A 20,128-nucleotide genomic window follows, 5' to 3' on the forward strand; every position below is an offset into this window, starting at 1 on the left:
TAAACTTAGAGCCCTCTAAAGTTGATGTTTATTTTTCTCAATATATTTTTACCTCTTAAAACCTTTTTTATATAGGAAATTCTTGGTATAATAGATTGAATAAGTATTTTTTTCACATTAATTTCAAATTTAACTAATAGATTTAACTCATAAGGACTTTGTAATTTCAGTACTTCTTCTGGCTGTTGTGGTTCACAGAAGAAAGCAAGACAATTTCAACGAAAAAGAAATAGACGATACTCGCGCAAATATAATTAACTATGAAGACGAAGGTGGCGGCGAATGCGACACAAACTACGATCTCTCCGTTTTCCGACCCAACATTGTTGATGAAAAACCTCTAATGAGAGACAATCCTGACGTGCCTGCAGATATAAGTGGATTCCTTGATAATAAAAAGGATAATTGTGACAAGGACCCAGATAATTTACCCTATGACGATGTCCGCCATTATGCATATGAAGGAGATGGAAATAGTACAGGATCTTTATCCTCTCTTGCTTCTTGTACTGACGAAGGAGACTTAAAATTCAACTATTTGTCAAGCTTCGGACCTAGATTCAGGAAGTTAGCAGATATGTATGGAGAGGATCCGAGTGATGAGGATTCCCACGACGGAGGAGAACAATCCTGGTGATAAATTCAATTTCCTGACTCCTTTCAAATAACTTTAGAAACTGATTTCTAATTTGTACTTAAAACTTTTAATATTGTTAACCAAAGATTGCAAAAGTTTTTGGAAAGAACTGAATAAAATTTGTAAATATTTAGACTATGATAGATGTCTTTAGACTGATACATAGCTAATGCTATTTTTTCAAGAAGTGACAGGCAGTTTGCTTTAAGAATAACTAAACTTTTCCGTCATAAGTTATATTTGATGGTTAGTTTTTAATGGCCTTTTACTAGGCTACTGTGATTTGAACAAAGTTAGAATAAGAAACTTCACATTGACTATGTTTCATACAGCATATTGATGTTCGTTCTGTTTTTTTTTTGGAATTTTTAAATTCGGTCAGCTAGGACTACTTGTTTCAGATTTGAATAAACACATGGTAGGTGGGGAACAAATGAACGATCATTTCTAAGTTGGGATTTTTGGAACCGTTGTACACTGTTCGACGCGCGCTTCGATAACCAAATTATCGAAACACGCGTAGTAATTATTAGTGTAAATAGTGTGTTCAGAACTATCATTAGTTTCTGAGGTACACAAATTCTTTTGATTTTATATATTATATAATGTCTTCTTAGATGCATTGTTATTGGGAATAGTAATATAGTTTGTACTTGGATGAATTTTCATATTACTTGTATAATTTTTAAATAAGCATTTGATATTCATATAATTAAAAGATAGCAAAAATTTTTGAAGGTACTTCTAATTGTCTTTATCAACTCCATACATAGGACTTCAAAGTTTTCTGCAAAACTTTGTTCAGAACTATTTTTATTGTATCAAATATTTTTTCTTAGTGGATTAAACAAGTGATATAAAAATAACTTCCAAATTATTTAGCTCTTAGCACAACCTTAGCTTTTCAGGTCTAGAACTTCAATAAAGTGGGTTAATTTAATTTTTTGAATCTTAAATTTTGTTTCAATTATTATTTCAAGTTTGGAGTATCACATATGTATACATTATACCTGTATATAATGTATACATATTTGGAATTTTCTAATTTCGTTGTTTTTACAATTATTAGTTCGAATATCATTATGCTGCTTTGTACTTCTAGGTCAAAATTATTATTGTACAATTGTTAAATTAATATATAATAAGATTGATCTTGAGTTATACATCAACCAATGAAGTTTATAAAAATGCTTAAATTGTGGATGTTATTTCTCCACAAAATAACCGTCGACAAAATAATATTGTTATTGGGAATTCTAGAGGCCTTGTATAGAGTTGCCTTATCAGGTTAGGCACAAATACCAATATCAAAATAGCGTGGTTCAGCAATACAATAAGAAACCATTTTTTATATATATTTTTTTTCTATTTTTTACTAAGTTTTTTTGTTAGTTATGTTGTAATTTGGCATGTATTTAGGTTATATAAATATATTATACATATTTTCTATAATCGCACTTGAAAACTGAATCACTATTGCTGCGGCATCTATTTAGCACAATTTTACACTATTAGAATAATATGCATTTATCTGTTATCTATATGTTTGTGTCCATACATCAATATCGGTTCCCAATTATTTTCACATATTGAATACAGTTTCTCCAGCTTTCAGCGGTTATATTTTTAATTTCCGTTTTTATCAACTCGATCCTACAACTGTTTAAAGTAGATATATTATTGTTAGCACGTACATTAGATTTTAATTCTTACTATATCAACTCGATTAGATTGAAAATACAATAATATGGTGGAAGCAGAATTACTTCGTGATCTGCTTTTTTTGAAATTTTGTCACTAACAAAATATGTCACATTCGCATAAAAAGTCTAGTATTTAACTTTTTCTTTTAATGTAACCTGGTATTTTATTCATTTGGAAACTATGGTAGGATGCATTATCCATCACAATATACTGTTCGGTGGTATATTCGGCATTAATTTATTTTGAAACCAATCTTCTAAGCTGTGATCATCCAAGCTAGAATCCATTATTGTACCAAAAAATATGTTTTACGAAAACTTTCTATAAAAAGTAAGGTTTTAACATAACATAGTAGATATTATTACTAGTTGTACTACAAAGGATGTTCGTGAAGTGAATTCCATATTAAAATAAAAAAAAGTATGTATAGATACAGTAAAGAAGTTTTTTGCACAAAAATAATCTTTACCGGAAATTTGTTGTACCGTATTTTTTAACGCTGTTTGTATCTCTGATATCCAAGGAAAGATTGCCTACGCCAAAAAACTTGAAGTTGCTCTGAAAGAAATTGGGTCTGTATGGAGGATGCTCGAAAACATTCCAGCTTAAATCTTGTGGAGTCTTCTCTACATAAAATCACGGATTTTTCGATGATCATTGAGCTTAATGTATCTTGTATATCACAAACAACGGGATTTCTAATCCACTACCATTTAATTATATGTGCACAAAATAAACAAGCTCAAAATTGCGTCAATTTACTTAACGAAATCATCTCGTATTTTCATCAGACTGCTTCAGTAACTTAGTTGAAGTTATGTTGAAATCAAGTTCCTTTAAAACAATTTTTATACTATTGATAGGTACAGGTTTCTACAGTTTATATTTTTACCAAAAATGTCATGTTTTCTAGTGGTACAAAAGAATTAATTAAAACATTATCTCAGTATGAATTATTTAGAATTTGTAAAAATTTTATGACTTATAATAAAATATCATTTGAGAATTGACAAATCTCTTAATAAAGAGCAATGTGATAATTGTAGTGTTGTTTTATTAGCTTGATCAAAGATAGTTCTTGTTAACTAATTTGAAAACTAGTGATTTATAATGCGATAAATAATTTTTGGGAAAATATATTGTGAATGGACATAAAATGTTCACTGTCGCTATTTTACGTTTGGATTAGTTGAAATGACAAACCGTCTACAATTTTTTCAGTATTAAAATTGATTTTTTTTCTCAAATATTGACTCAGTTTTCATAGTATATATTTCATTTCATTGACTATTTAATATTTATTATCGCAATTTTTTCTCTGAAAATCAGGAAATACTATAGTTAGAGTTTATCTTCATGTCAGAAGGATTTCCTGGTTTTCATTATATAGCTTGTGTCACAAAATACAGTCTGTAGAGAGAACTTGAAAAGTATGTTTTAATTGTTCAAAAACTAAGTTTATTTTGAAATGTTTCGAATTTGTAGATAATTTTAATTGAGTAATATGCACTGATTTTTAAATAATACACACATTGTTCACTTGAAAGAGATTTATTTGATACTTTACAAAACTTCGTATTTTCCTTATGTGTGTTTAAGTAAACTTCAATGACACTCTCCATACCATTTTAGAACCTGGGCGTTGATCTGGCTAGTAATAAGGTGACTTGGGTAATGTTCGTTTTTAATATTGGATTAATAGTGAATTAGATTAACATTTTCTTTCTAAGGTCTAGTCTACAAATTTTGAATGCTGAGAGTCCCAAAATTGGTAAAGTAATATCGATATTAAATATTGACTCAAATATTCTTTGCTTTGGATGCATGATATTAGTACATAACAATTTATCTACTTGCACTATAAGTTATATTTTTCATATGTTTTGGCATGTTGACGTGATAACTTCTTAATATATGTCATTGAGATGTTGCCATAATAGTAAATTTTGAGCAACATATTGATCTCTACAAACTGTCTTATGATGCAATTTCTATTCTAGATGGATATATTTTATTTTCACTATTTGTACTGGGTTGTGCTTGAAACAGTTTACAAACAGAATACGATGGAGATAATACGGCTGTGGTAAAAATCAAAATAATCAATGTGATTCATTTTTATTAAGGTATTAAAACATATATTTTTCATAAAATATAACTTTAAATCCTACTGATTCATTTTGACAAGTGTCATCTATTTTTCACTTTTCAAATTTATTCTGAGAAATTACTTGTTTCATTTTTATATATGGTGGTCATTTATGGATAACCGATGATTATTACTTTCAAATGGTTAACACTGTGAGAAAAAGTGGATCTTTGATGGGTATTAAAAAATGAATTTAGTGCTAATTTTTCAATGGCTCACATTGAACAGTGTGCAAAATGGTATTTATGAGGTAACATATTCAAAATGGTGAATATCTGTACATGAAGAATTTTTGTGAAATTATAGGTTATTCCGACAGTTATCAGAATCTGTTTAAACCATTTTAGTGTTGTGCCAAATGTTTAATGACAATTGAAATATTTTTCTCAATTAAAAAGGTGATATAATGTCACTGGGAAGGCCACTACTAAAAATGTGATCTCCATCTGAATTTGTTTCGTTTATTTTATACAAATAAATATTATTAAAAAACTATTTTATAGTATTCGATATGGAACATTCCTTTAATAATTTGTGATCTATATGGCAGCCATAGGTGAAATTTTTATTTTGATAATCTATTAAAATTTTTGTCATTCCTTTTTTTATTGATCAGTATTTTTATCTCTGCATTTAAAACTTATTTATTAGTTATGGATCCAATATTTTAGGGTAGTTGTTTTGCATTGTATGAAAGTACTGATTAATTTAGATATATTCTTGAAAAAGTATTAGCAAAACTAAACACTATTCAAATGTAAATATATATTTCATGGATCAATTTGAGTATTCAGTATAATTTTTTAAATGTGCCTTCAACTGAGCTCCAATAAAAGATAGTTTAGAATTATAGACATAGAATTTTTGCTCACTGCCATTTGTTAAAATGTGTAACTTCGATTTTTAATAAACAACATGGAAGAAAATATTTTGTTGCCCATTTCATCTTATTTCCCTATTCCAACATATATTTTAGTGGCCAAAGGATAAAATGAAACTAAACAATAAATGTGACACATTTTTTATTAATGCACAAATACAGTAGGTAACATTTAAATTGTATACATTTATATTAACATTATTATAAATGGTAACTTGCTACAAAAACATGGCTCAATAAAATTTTAAATTCTGGAGATGTAATAAAAATAAAATTTAAACGTAAAATTGTCGCTCCGACCGTGAACAACGCTTTAAATTAAAAAGACATAAAGACATCAAAAGGTAAGCTGGTACAGATTATTTTAATGCAAGAAAATACGATAAAGAAATAAATTATTACTTCTAAAACTACTAAAATGATATATCAAGAGAATATTAAATATTTTTAAAGTGTAAAACATCAAATATGTTTTTTACACTCTTCATAGTGATTGACTGCTAGATAATTGTTATAACCTTTTAAATTTATAAATTTTACAGATATACCAGGCAGTCCAAAGTTTCAGTTTGGTAATAATATGTAATTCATTGTAAAAGACCATTAAAATATTCTGTTCTGTTAACATATTTTTCACTAATATGGATACAATGAAAACATTATATTACATACGACTTATACATTATTATTAAATGTTTTCTTAATATAATTTTATATCTAAAGTATTGTCATGAACCAGATATAAATAAGTACATTTTCAACGAGGTTAAGTGTGTTTTATATTATACAACACTGTCCAAAGGAGAGTTTAATTTTTTCTACTAATAAATTTTAGTAAAATTAACGGTCTTAAAAACATATGCAAAATTAAGCATTTTTTTATTTACAATTATATTACATACTTTTATACATATATTTTAACAATTCATAAAATTTTTATATTGCAACTTTATTATAGTCTGAGAAAGAGTAATAAAAACTAATATCGAAATAGAGAGTAAATATATACTTCATAGACTATGAATAAAAATAGTTAGGGTTATATTGATATGAATATATATTGCTCCTTTTTATATTACAGGCTAAACTCATCATCCTGCATATCTGTCAATATTACGAATAAAATTAAAGTTAAATGCAATCAATTAAATAATAACTTTGCTTTTACTGCACCTGAATATTTGATGTCAATTAAAAATTCAACACAGTAAACTTCTAAACTAAAAAAAGTTTCTGATGTCAAAAATGTTGATATTGATGGAAACAAATTTTAAAAATACTGGCTTCTTTTCATATAGGAAATATAGTGCTATGATAACCCTCTATTGTAAGAAAATGCAGATTAACGTGAATCAAAATTAGTGGTGTAAATATAATTGAATTTACATCGACAACAGCGTGCCCACAAAAAAGAACTTAAGTTCATACCAACGGGCACTACAGGCAGAGGGAGATCAAGGCTAGGATGGAGACACTGGGTCTCTCAAGATGCTACAAAGATCGGTGCAGTAAACTGGATGGTCTTTGCAAAGACCAGAAAGGATGGCGTTCGAGGCTCCCATGTAAGGCTGTAGCGCTCGAACTCAATACCAAGGTTCAAAATTGCTATTATGAAACAACACTATTTAGAATCAAATAACATACTAGAAAAAAACTGAAAACTATTAAAATTCTGGTAAAATGTTAATTATGACATTAAACTGATATTCTAAAAATTTTGTAATGAGTAAACACAGTTAATATAATGATTCAAACTAGAAAGTAGTAATACAAAATCAACAAAAATGTATATTGCAGGCTCGGGTAATAATTCCAATTTTATATTTTCATTAATAGTACAATATGATTAAAAAATCAGGAGTAACATTTTTGGAAAAGGAAGACTTGTTTGGAAGGATACATATTGTGGAAGCCTTACAAATATCCTGAGGAAACTAATTAAAACCATGAACTGCATATATTATACTTACTTGATTATCTCACAGAAGCAATATCGACAAAGATGCAGTGATATCTTTCATTAAAATAAATATGAATTTTCTTGTATCTAATAGAATAATTATGAAAATGAAATTGAAAAAATTTCTCATTTGCGGTTATCATAACAAGAAGGGATGAACATCTGCTCATTGATAATAAGTATTTTAAAATTTTCAGCAAAAATATTTGAGATGCAGGTATTTTATCACTTTTCATCTTTGTTACCTTCATTTCAGTGTCCATCCCTATGAGTAAATTATGATTTGAATAGAGAACCACTGGAATGTTTTAAATACATTTTTTTGGATGTGTTTGAAAGGTAATATAAAACACAACGAAAACCGGCAAATATCTGGTATGTATTAATTTCACACAATTATGATACATCTATAGCATGTCGAATGACGAGATTAAACAATTTTCCATATTTCAGCTGAAACTCTATACATTAATATGAAATTATATAAATTTGTATATTATACCAGTTTGTAACAATATATTTTGAAATCATCAACCTTTTGCAGATCTGGAATTACAAATTTTTTATTATTGGTAAAACTTTATGAAAAATTTTGTAATAGAGTTTGGTTTTATTTTTTTATAATTAGGTATTTCAATTTAAATTAACCCCTTGTTCATACTATTTATTTGGATTGGTACAGAATTTATTTTATCTAAGGTTCTAATCTACAATAACAATTTTTTTGATTCAGTCACTGAAGAGTGTATGAGTTATCGTTGAATTTTAGAAATATGATTTTTATTTAGTACAGTAGGAGTAAAAGTCCTACTACATTTTTATAAAATATTATTCCAATAGCAACTGTTTTATGAAAACATTATCAAAAATTTAGAGCTTCTTCAAATATATATAAATAATATTTGTAACATTTCAAGATTTTAGTGGTGTTAATATTGTATCGTAAGAGCTTCATTGTGGCAATTTTAGTGTGAGAGAAAAGTGTATGCGTCGTTTCCATAGGAATATATAAAGTGTCAGCAGAAAAACTAGCATCTACATTTGAAAACATCAACAAAACAGGGTTACTTTATATTTTAAACATTAAATTTTCCATGCAAATAACTTTTTTGGCAAGTTGTAAAAGGTTGAGACATGTAAGTCTTTGATAAAACAGCAAATGGATATAGAATTGTCTTCAAACGTTCCACAACTCAGAAGAATAAGGCTGCCAGTGCCATACGAATACAATCCATTATAAGTAGTATTTTCCTTTCTCGGTATATAATTTGAAAATTTTGTATATTTGAGTAACAAGTCAGAATTAATCGATAGAAAAACAAAGGTTGCATAACGACTAAGTAAAATAACTAAACTAAATTTACTCAATATTTACAACTAAAATTAATGTTGATCGCATTATTCCTTCATCGCAGTACCTAGTGACCCATCATCATTTTCTATAATATCAAGTGCTCATTTTTAAAAATAAATCCAGCTGATTTATAGTTTCAAAGAACAAAAAAGTGAGATTATCCCTATGTATTGTTCACTTAATTCCTTCTACAGCTAATTTTTCAAATTGGTTTCTAAAGATCTCCAAACTCTCAAATAATAGATTCCCGATTTTACAAACAAAGGTGCCAAACTTAATTTTAATACTCTTTAAAAATCTGTAACTAAATTTGCTCAATCGATTCGGGTTCCTTGAGAATTTAATATTTAACCAGGACTGACTAAAAAACTTTTGCCAGTTTCTTCACGTTGAAGAAACCGGGCCTTCTTATAGTACTTATTAAGGCTTTTCGGCAACTGATGACCCTGAATTAATTGGATCAACTGATCACGGATCTTAGCCAAGAACAAGATTTTTATGAATTTCCAATTGACACGTTCAATTTCCAGCAGACATTTCAAATTTTAAACTTGATCTACCAAAACCTATGATTATTATTACTTTATTAATTAATTTATTTATTAAATTATATATTAGATTCCAAATTTCTAATCATTGTTACCTAATAGTTACCAACGATTTACCCACTAACAAGGATTGTACACTAAATTTTGATACAAATAAACTATTTTTATGTTGAAATTACTAAAAGTAAAAAAGCCGCAAACCTCGGTAACCTATCAATTACGCTCCTCATGAGAATAGTAGACAGCCATTTGAGTGCAATAAATAATTTTGCAAGTTCAACAAACCATAAGACGAATAGAATGACCCGTCAGCGGATCGCATTTACTCACTGGTCTACCAGGGCAGAAAAGATCATATTTTATAACTATGACCCGATTAACTGGATCAGTTTCCGAAAACAACACTGAATGTGATCCGATTTAGTTTCCGAAATGTCCTATTATTTGATAAAAAAGCAAGACATTATTTTCGAAGAGTATGTACATTCTAAATATGAGATTAAAACGTTTTCAACTTTTCACAAGGGAAAATGTAGTGGATCACTTGGTATTTTTTTTTATTTTCAATAAATGACACAATTTTCAACTGCACGCAAACACACTTACATTCAATCCATTTAAAAGATCTTTAAAATTAATTAAAACTTCCTCGAGTACGTTTATATACTATATGTACAAAATTGGAAAGAAACTTCAATATCAGGAAGATTCTGAACATATTAAAAATTCAGTACATTTTGTTCTATCTAACTAAATTAAATGCTGTTTAATCACTATCACATAATAAGCTATATATGGCTTAATCTCACTTCTTGAAGTGCAGTTGAATTTATCTATAAACAAAGTATTTTTACAAACGGCAAGTAAACAGAAGTAACGTGCACGAAAGATCTAAATAAATTATAAAGGGCTGTTCCTGATTCTTCACTTAACCAGTGGTTCATGGTAATGGTACATCCACTCTTACATAATTTACTGGAAAATATCCTGTACGACCATTAACACTACCCTCGAACCAATTTTCATCGATTTTATTCAGAAGCATTATCACTTCATTTTCCTTAAACATAAATATATATTTTAGTCCATGTAAGCATTAGAGGAATTAATGTTTGGTTACAACAGATGAAAACTATTTATGTTTCAACAATATTTTTGAATACTATGTTAAAATATGTTGCTTAAGTTGAATGTATGAAGTGATTATAGCTTACCTTGAATCCAAGTTCTCCAGGGTTTTCGGGATCAAAATCGTACAGAGCTGTACAACATGGTTGCCTATTCATAGGAGTCCTGGCAGGAGACTTCATTGGGGACGGTAACGGTGATGCTACAAATTAACAAAATTGAATATTATACAAAATAAATTTCATCAAGTCATATAGCTCTATTATTAAGTAACTACTGTAACTGTAAAAATAATATATAACAAAGATACTATTTCTAACAGATAAAATACACTTACACAGGAATTAAGAGCTAAAACGTCCAATATTTTTCTGTAAATTCAATTTTATTAAGATATTGGTCACATTTTACCAGGCAGAGTTCTATACGGGTATTTAAATTTGAAAATATTGAGTGCTCTTGCTACAAAATTTAAATTTTGGATGTGTTATCATATTTTTAGGTAAACACAAAATTGAACATAAATTCTATAATGAATAATATAATTTTTACCAAAAAAATGACAGCAAGATATGGAAATAAAATAACATTGAAATCGATTTAGTACTAAATAAAAAATCTAGAATTCATTTGTAAATGAAATCAAAATTAATTGGAAATTAAAGAATAATTTCAATGTCACTCTGTATTTTTGACGATTTAAAAAAAATTATTTTTGTACTGGAGTATCTGTATTTGATTGTTGTGTAAAACTTATTTCATTTTACTTTTAAAAACATCATTGGAAGCCAGGAAAACAAAAATGTATAGAACATTTAATCTTCCTATTCATTACAGAAAATGTGATCTCAATAAGATAGTATCAGGTATTCAAAATATTTGCAGGGTAAGTGGAGTTGACAGAAATATTAAATTTTATTCTGTTGTAAAATTTTTAATGAAATTGTGACAATAAATATTATTTCATTGCGCCAGACAAAACAAAAAGCTCGAAACCGGATGTAATATTTTCCAAGGAGCCTGCAGGTTTTTAATAGACTCCAGAATGTACATTTTGTTTCGATATTATTTTTGCAGCTTTTGATTTTGTCTAGTATTTTATTAGATAGATAAAATTAATTTTTTATTTTTACATTAACACAGCAACAGAAAAACAGTAAAAAGCACAATTACAAACGAAAAGAAGGCAGTGAAGAGAAATAGAGTTTACCATTAGCAGACTGTTGTCCTGGATGCAATTCAAGTTGGTATGGTTTATGTTGAGGTGAAGACACTTGAGAAGAGCCTAACAACACATCTTTGTCAGAACAGCACGTCAAGCATTTCAAAAATAACGGAAAACGAGCAGTTAATGACATGTTTCTATCTACTGCTAATCATTAGCGTGTCAATTATAAAAAAAATGTAAAAGAGCACTTTTAACATATATTTTGGTAGAGAACCGCCATTTTTATTAATTATACAGTAAAAATAACAGTTATTAAGAACACAGGTTTATTATTTAAATTTATTACCAATTTACAACCAAAAATATATATCAGAAATAGCTCCTTTCAAATTTTCTTTAAAGTGTTAACAATAATCCTGATTTGTTTGCGAAAGTGCTTAAAATCGGTATTCACTAGCGGTCTGGGTTACATTAATGAACCATTTGACTTATCCACCCACAACCCAACTTTATTATGATTGTGTGAGATCACATTCTGCTATAAATAACGAATGTTTGAATGTACGTTATTTAGCCAAATTTAAAAATAAAATCCATACGAAATGTTTGTTTTACATAAATTTGTTACGCACATTATTAATATGTCTTCAATCAAATATCTAAATATTATTGTATCCAAGGTGAAATGTAGTGCATCGCGAATTTCAATGCCATACCCTCTATTCGAAGTATTTGAAGATTCTAATTATAATAATTAAAACCAAAATTGACTTCCACAATTTTCTTCAAATCTTAAAAGTCAATTAATAATTTGAATAACTTTTCCTAACTTTGTAAAACCAAATAATTATAGAAAGTAACATGAATGAGTGAAATTTGGTAATTGAAATGAGGAAGTTTTTGTGCGTTAAATAAAAAATCTTGATAATATTCAATTCTCATAATAAATATATTAAAGATATTTTTATTGCACTGCTCAAAAATATATATGAAACTTGTAATTTTAGATACATTTGTTTGTGATATCTCTCAGTTACTTACAGATAAGAGTTAATACATATTCAAATTAACTACTGATTAAAATAGGGAGTTAATTGAATCTATAAATTATAGAAAATAAAGATAATTCACCAGTTCTAACAGATGAAGATAATGAGATTTTAAAACCAGTTTTTTCGAATCGAAGCACCTTCGCAAACACCTCAACACACCCGTACAAGACTACTTCGAATACACTTGGAAATATAAACATGTTTTTTTTTCTCAATTAGAAATAGATTCACTCATCATCAGCCTAAGCGAGATTTAAAATCTGGATATATGCCAAGTTGATTTGTTGTTTTTTTGGTTAATCTAAATATATATTCCGGAATCAAGAGTGAAATCATTCAAAAGGGTAGAATGAAAATAGAGAACATCATCTATAATTATCCTTTCTAAGGAAATTATCAGAATAATGATTTATTATGTAGGAGTTGTAACTATAGTATAGAAAATATTAACCGTGAATAGATTTTATTTACTCACCATCTGAATTGAGCCATAAAAAATTAAATATACATAGTTACATACATATTTATATGACTAAATATTCACACATATTTATATTTTTTTTATTACAAATTGAAATTATTTATTTAATATTATTTCTTTAGACATATATTTTATAAACAATAAGTTTATATCTTAAAATTCTATAAAGCAAGTTTATGAAATAGACTTACTAAGGAATTATGGTAAAACAGATTCAAGTTTTTCCAAAGGCAAACCTCATATATTTTTAGATTAATATATTACTGTATTATAAAAAAGTGAAGTAATGTCTATATTAATTTTTTAAACATAATAATTTGTAATAATAACATATTTTTTATGTCTTTATTAAATGGCTACATTTTGAATTGAGAAATATTTGGAAAATAGAAAAAATATATTGTTGAAAACTCTATTTAATATCTTTGATAACTGGAAGTAACATGCTTATAATCCAAAATTCAGTAACAATAACACATATAATTGCATACACAATGTATCTCAGTTGAACCTACATGTGAGGACATAAGAGTACATACATATATTTATAAATAATTTGACATTGTCCAATTGTCAATGCGAAAGAGTGGAAATTTGTAATGCGATGGATCAATGTAATAACATTTTTCAAGAAGCATGGAACTTTTTACTGCACAATACGATTATGCACAACCACATTATGTATTAATCAATTTGAGTATCATTTTCTTCAAAATATATATCAGCTTATGAAGACATACAGTGGTCAACAAGATTACTGGATTTTATTAATATTAACAATTAAAAAAATGACATATTGGTTGATTTTGTCACGATATATTAAAATGTTGAATTATATAAACTCCCAGGCCAAAAAAAAAACAGCCACTAAAGTTTAATTTGATTTTGTTATTTTTTTAAATTTAGATTGATTTCTCAGTAACAATTATATGTCAGATATTTCCATTCATATTTGAATTTGAACATATACGGGGGGTGTAACAATGATATGTAGAGTACAACAGCTTTATAAATTGGTGTCTACATGAAACAGAAGAATTTTTCTTATAAGTATTTGAATGGTGAATATCTAGTATTGCCTACCGTTGGCCAAAATTGATAAGGTTTGTAAGCAATGCTAGTAAAATTGCATCAAATTCTTGATGACGTGTAATCCGCAGATTATGGAAGTTATTGGGTAAAGCAGTTCAGCAATGAATGCATCTTTGAAATCGGTCCCAGAAATACTCAAATGAGTCGAGATCAGAACTGGAGTCTGATCAAACGATTCTTTAGCTTCTAGTGCCATGTACAGTCGCACATTATGGTGCAATTATACGACGCTGTCCCCTCAAGTTTTCCGCTCACTCCATCACAGACCCTCTATTAAACACGTTCCTGACCATCAGGTGGTCGTAGACAAATCGCGACTCATACGTGAATAGGACGCAAATTGAAGACGATATCTTGGTAATTAAATCCAAAACACCTCCGTCACATATAAAGGTATTATTTTATTTTATGTAAAACAACTTCTCAATTTGTTGTTGGAAGTTTTGGACTCATTGGTGATATTTATAATGAATACACTGTTTACATAACCACTACACAGACACTAACAATTACAATGTCTGACACGGGTTTCGATTACCACTAGGAGACTGAAGGTAAACGTATCTAAAGACAAAAATTCGATTGTGTTGGTGTAGTGGTAGTGTAAACAAAGAATCTAGTACGAGTTCTTAATGTTAATTTCGGAAACAAACAAAATAGTCGGAAAGGATCAGGGATCAATGTGCTTCCAGTTGAAACTTATAGCTGTTGCATTCCACAGGGTGTTATAAATTTCAGAATATACGCTTCATCTCAGTGTTGTACTGTTATTGAGAAATCAATCTAAAATTAAAACAAAAACATTAAAATCAAATCAGTGACCGGTTTTGAGTGTCAAAATATTTACGTCCCCACTACACACAATCAAAAACACCAAGCTAACCAGAACTTTTTTAAAGGTGGAAAGGGTAGAAGCGGGAAAAGAACTAGTATCCACAAATGCAAGACATTATTGTAAATACCCGCTTTAATGAACTTAAATATTTGAAATCCATTTTGGAATTCAGGGAAAAAAACTTAATTATCCAACCATATTAAAGTTTTATATTTTTCTTGTTAAAAATATGATATGAATGAAATAGTTTGGTGATAAGTACAAAAAACTTCTGGCAGCACGTAAATAAATTGAATGTGAGCTCTGAATATACAAGTTTGATTGAAAAATATAAATTATCATAAATTGGGAATATCGTATTGTCGACAAATAATATGCCACTTTGTGATATCTGAGTGAGTTTAAATGAGAATGAAAATCTGTAAGCAATATTTAAAATAGATTGTTATTTGTATCTATTTAAAATATGAATCAATTTCAGTGGTTATTAATGAAAGTATTAATTTTATTTTCACGAAAAATGAAATTCTAGGCGTATTTGAGATTCCAAAGCCAAATTATTTAATAGATAATAATAACCTGAAAGAAGAGAAGCATCGATGATTGCTAACCTTACAATATTTTGAAATAGAATGTATAAAGTGTAATTACATTGGAATAGTGGAAAGGATTGAATAAGAGGATTAGAAATAGCGTACAAATAAACAAATCCATTAAAAATAATCCTAAAAAATATTGTCTGAATATAAAAAAAAAACTTTACTTGTTTGCTCATTGGGTTTGAAACTGCATAGGTGTACCCTAACAGATGGGCTGAGCAGTCCGTAGACGAGCATAAAGAAACATCTAATTTTTGATTTTATTATTCAATAAAGGTACTTTCGAGGGCGATGCAACGATTATAGCGGTCTTATAAGTCATTGATAGCATTTTTTAGTTGTGATTTGTTTTTAGTCCCAAAATAGTCTCCAGTTTAGGCGATAACCTATTTATCGATCAAAAATTTCTGTCCAGTGACTATTCTCTTGAGATCTGAGAACCGACTGGGGGCCAGATCTGGAGAATACGGTGAATGCGCAATCCTAATTCATCCAATATAGCCATAGTTTTCATTGATTTGTGACATAGTTTCCATGAAATATCAGTCCCTTTTTATAAAAATGTTGCCGTTTTTCCACTAGTTCGTACTTCAAGCACTCCAATAATACTAAATAATAGTCGCTGTTTATGGTTTTTCCCTTTTTAAGATGAGTATAATACCATGTGTCTCTCCAAATACTGATGCTCTAACCTTGCCTGCCAACTTTTATGTTTTCCCACGGTTCAGAGTCGGTTCATCACGTGCAGTTCACTCGACTGCCTGCCGATTGGACTTTTGTGTGAACTGATACAGCCAGGTTTTATCCATTGTTACATATCTTGGTAAAAATTAATTTATTACGATTGAACAGCTATAAATAATGCCCAGATTCGTTGTTGTTAGAGTCTCAGTTATCTCAATCGGCTTCACTTAAACTATCCGAAATTATTCTGTGATATTCTTGACGTTTTCTTCGGTGATAACCTCTTTTAGGCGTCGACTGCGTGCATAGTCTTCGGTCCTCGTTTCGTTTCGTTTAAACTTAACTTCCAATCTGTGCAATTTCCTGGCGCAAAGTACGAATAATATTTATCAAGTCAAGCATTGGTTTCAATAGTATTATTTTGCCAACAGCAATACCTTATCAACACCTTTCGTCCATTTTTAAAAACTAATAAATGTTTCACTCAAAATGCTATGAATGAAAATCTACGAAATTTTCAGCCCACCTAATATACATAAGATGAAATATACTGTGTAGTGAATTCTGGAAGTGTTTGTATGTATTATTTGAGAAAATTATGAATAGTGTTTTAGAGACTATAACCAAGAAATAAAAAAAAGTATAAGAATCACTAAGGCCTTGAGAAATAATTGAACAGGAAATTATCAATGATCAACATTTTCACGTATGATTTTAATGCATATGGATGGAAATAAAAAGAACTATCTTCAGGTTCATAAAGACACCTCTAAAAAGGAAGTGAGAAACAGAATATAGAAGTTTTGAGCTCTTTTTATAGATCTGAATCTTATCGCAATTTAAGCATTTGCTGTTGAAACGAGAATAAAAGTATTGATGACTCAAAAAAAAGTGGAGCAGTTTTTATAGCTGAATATACGAGAGCCGTTTTTTTCAACCTCCGACCGCTCTGTACAGACGCTACGCTTGCAGAAGAAAGCTAGCATGCGCTGTAGAGGACTGCGAAGCTCTCGCACTTCATACTTCGCCATTGTTGACATTTAGGCGTCAGTCGGCGTTGTGCTACAGCCACGTAAACATGTCCGCCATTATTGATGCTCCAGCCAAGTGTGAATTGCGAAGTGTAATTCGTTTTCTACAGGCTGAAGGCTATAGTACTGCAGAAATCCATCGGAGAATGAGTCGTGTGTATGGGGAAAACTTCATGAGTTATGGTGTTGTGCGTGAATGGTGTCGAAAGTTTAAAGATGGACGCAATGATGTGAATGATAAAGGGGGCCAAGGACATAACAAGTTTGAGCTTGCTCAAAGTCTTTAATGATGCTGTAAGGGAAAAATGATAAAAGATGTTTCTCGTTTGTTATGTTAAACTAAACAAAAACAAAATATAAAAAAGTAACCAACTGAAAGTTAGTCAAAATTAAAACTAAATTAAAGATTAAAGAGATGCCGAATTAAATGCGAACTCTATGGAAAACGTTTTAATAGCAACGAAACTTTCATATTCAATTATTTTTTAATATTATTTAATCTAAGTTCTTGAATTCGGCAGCTCAAAAAATAATTCGAAAAAAAATTAAAAAAATGAAAATACCTTGAGGGTAACTCCAAGGGTCAAAAGGATCAGGTAGTGGTTGAGTCGGGTGATTATTGTAATTTGTTGTTTTGATAGGAACTGTTTTTGGTGCGGGCCTCTTGAATATATGCCCACTACCGCCGGTGCTTAAAAAATTTGAATTACTGTGATGATTACTACTGTGATTAAATAAATTATTGTGATTATTTGTACCATTTAATCCGTCCTGTACAGTTTCTATATGAAGGTCGTGAAGAGTTTTCGGAACAAACTCGACCTTTGGACGATTAGCAGCTTCATCTGTCCTACAAACAAAAAAATTGTCAATACAAAGCGTTAATTCTTCAACAACTTTTCTCCCTATTTAATAATTTATCATCTGCGATTTTAAGTACAGATAGTGTATTTTCATTTCAATACAATCAAATAAAATGGATTTATTTCATAAAGATTGAAACAAAGTGATATTAGCGCACAATCATAAATTAGTTGGTAAACAAAAAATATCCAATTGGTCGAAGAAGGTTGCTTGACATGGAGCCATCTGGTACACAGGTTGAATGGTCGGATTAAGACATCTCGAAATAAGTGAATTTATTCCGCATAAGAAACTTGCCACTGTTTTCCAAGCCAAAGTATTGGCTGCTATGGAATGTGGGCGTGCAATACTTAATCAACGCCATAGAAATACAGTTATCTCAATCTGCTTATACAGGAGAGCTGCCATACAAGCCATAGCGACTGAAACGGGCAACTACGAGAGTGATTCGCTCGCCACATTCGGCAAATTTTTCAATGGACCAAGAATCTATTGTTGGTATAGCCAAAATTGTTTCTATTACATCACTAAGGCGCTGCGGAGATAGTATACCTTGTATGAGACAAACTTAGGCACTCTCTTGACAAACAACTGCTCCACTTGATTATGGCGAATTCTACTGGTGACTCTCTTTTCAATCAGATATGATAACCTAAGATGCAATCCTCACACTATCATCATCAAAAACTCATGGCTCATAGTGTGCTTAGTGACGTTAAAAGGTGCAAACCAAAGTGCCTGATTAGATGTTCAAAAATCATGGGCCTGGTTTTCAAAGAGGCGCGACCACAATCAAACTATGAAATATGAAGCAAGATATGTCAATGCGTCAAAATATTGTATATGATGATCATTTTTTTTTTCTGTTTTGTTACCAACTCTACAAAATGACAACTGAAGTATATAAACTCCTGGACAAAATTAACGCATCACTCATATTTTTTATTTATTGTACGACAAGTAGACCATGGACCTTATTTGACTTGTTGACAGTTGTTATTTAAGTTAACTATAGTATCACATAATCTTGTTTTGACAGTAATTTGTATTAAACCTCGTTTTAGACGAGCACTGTGTTAACATTTTCTCAAAAATTGCTTAAAACAAAGTTTCTGTTAGAGGCAAGCAGTTGATTGTAATTGTTTTTACTACATGCTTGTTTGGAAGTTCATCTGGGATTATATCAAGTAAAAAATTAATCGCCAAAGAAATTTGTCAATGGAGGAGGCAGTGCGAGGATCGACTCTCCTGAATGAAGGATATTCAATGTAGTATGTTGCTGGTTTGTTGGGAAGACATCATTCCAGTATCAGTCGCATAGTGAGGCGATATAATGAAACGGGTTTGTACCATCTTAAGACCAGGACAAGGGCAAAAGCGTTGCACTAATCAAATTGATGATCGTTGTATGAGACAACGTGCTCTCAGAAACTGGAGAGTCACCAGCAATCTGCTAAAAAATGAATGATTAGATGTTCGAAATATCGATATATCGTCTCGAACGGCTAGAAGACGCTAACATGAAGCAGGCTTAAGCAACAGAAGACCATCCAAAAAACCTTGCTTACCAGAGAACACATAGTTCAGACATTAAATCAAGACTATATCAGATTTGGACCATCAATGATTGGAAACGGGTTCTGTTCTTCGATGAAAGCCTTAAAGCTCCAGATGCACGTGAGTATGTCTGACGAAGGCAAGGAGAAAGGTTTGCCAGCTGTCATATCCTCCTATAGTGCTTTTTGATGGTGGGTCTAAAATGTGTTGGGAAGGAATTTGCTTCGATACTCATAAGGAATAGGTCCCTATGCGTACGAGGTCTATGAATGTTATTTAGACAATATTATTGTCGAGAATATGAAGCCTTTCGTTCCGTTTGTTGAGCCTAATTTATTATTCATGCAGGAAAACGCTCGTCCCCAGGTAGCTGGACAGATTATTGACTTCTTACATGATATCAAT

The 20,128-nt window shown here is 29.9% G+C and overlaps 2 protein-coding genes across 21 annotated transcripts in view; one reads left to right on the top strand and one right to left on the bottom strand.

Annotated features, from left to right (window-relative positions):
• LOC130450701 (DE-cadherin) overlaps positions 1-5,416 on the top strand; it is a 58,817-nt gene extending 53,401 nt beyond the window's left edge. The window contains exon 11 of the mRNA XM_056789257.1: positions 171-5,416. Within this exon, the coding sequence (XP_056645235.1) occupies positions 171-637 (467 nt within the window). The 3' untranslated portion in view covers positions 638-5,416. The remainder of the gene's footprint in view (positions 1-170) is intronic.
• Positions 5,417-5,495: 79 nt separating this feature from the next.
• LOC130450706 (endophilin-A) overlaps positions 5,496-20,128 on the bottom strand; it is a 120,066-nt gene continuing 105,433 nt past the window's right edge. For 7 of the 20 annotated variants that reach the window (XM_056789270.1, XM_056789269.1, XM_056789268.1 and 4 more), the window contains 4 exons: positions 17,866-18,152; positions 11,571-11,645; positions 10,447-10,562; positions 5,496-10,292 (listed from right to left, as the gene is read on the bottom strand). In XM_056789270.1, the coding sequence (XP_056645248.1) occupies positions 10,173-10,292; positions 10,447-10,562; positions 11,571-11,645; positions 17,866-18,152 (598 nt within the window). In that variant the 3' untranslated portion in view covers positions 5,496-10,172. Of the gene's footprint in view, positions 10,293-10,446; positions 10,563-11,570; positions 11,658-17,865; positions 18,153-20,128 lie in introns of all 20 variants that reach the window. The other 13 variants (XM_056789284.1, XM_056789281.1, XM_056789277.1 and 10 more) reach the window with 4 other exon arrangements.

Source organism: Diorhabda sublineata, chromosome X, assembly GCF_026230105.1.
Source record: "Diorhabda sublineata isolate icDioSubl1.1 chromosome X, icDioSubl1.1, whole genome shotgun sequence".
In the NCBI taxonomy this organism is placed as follows: domain Eukaryota; kingdom Metazoa; phylum Arthropoda; class Insecta; order Coleoptera; family Chrysomelidae; genus Diorhabda; species Diorhabda sublineata.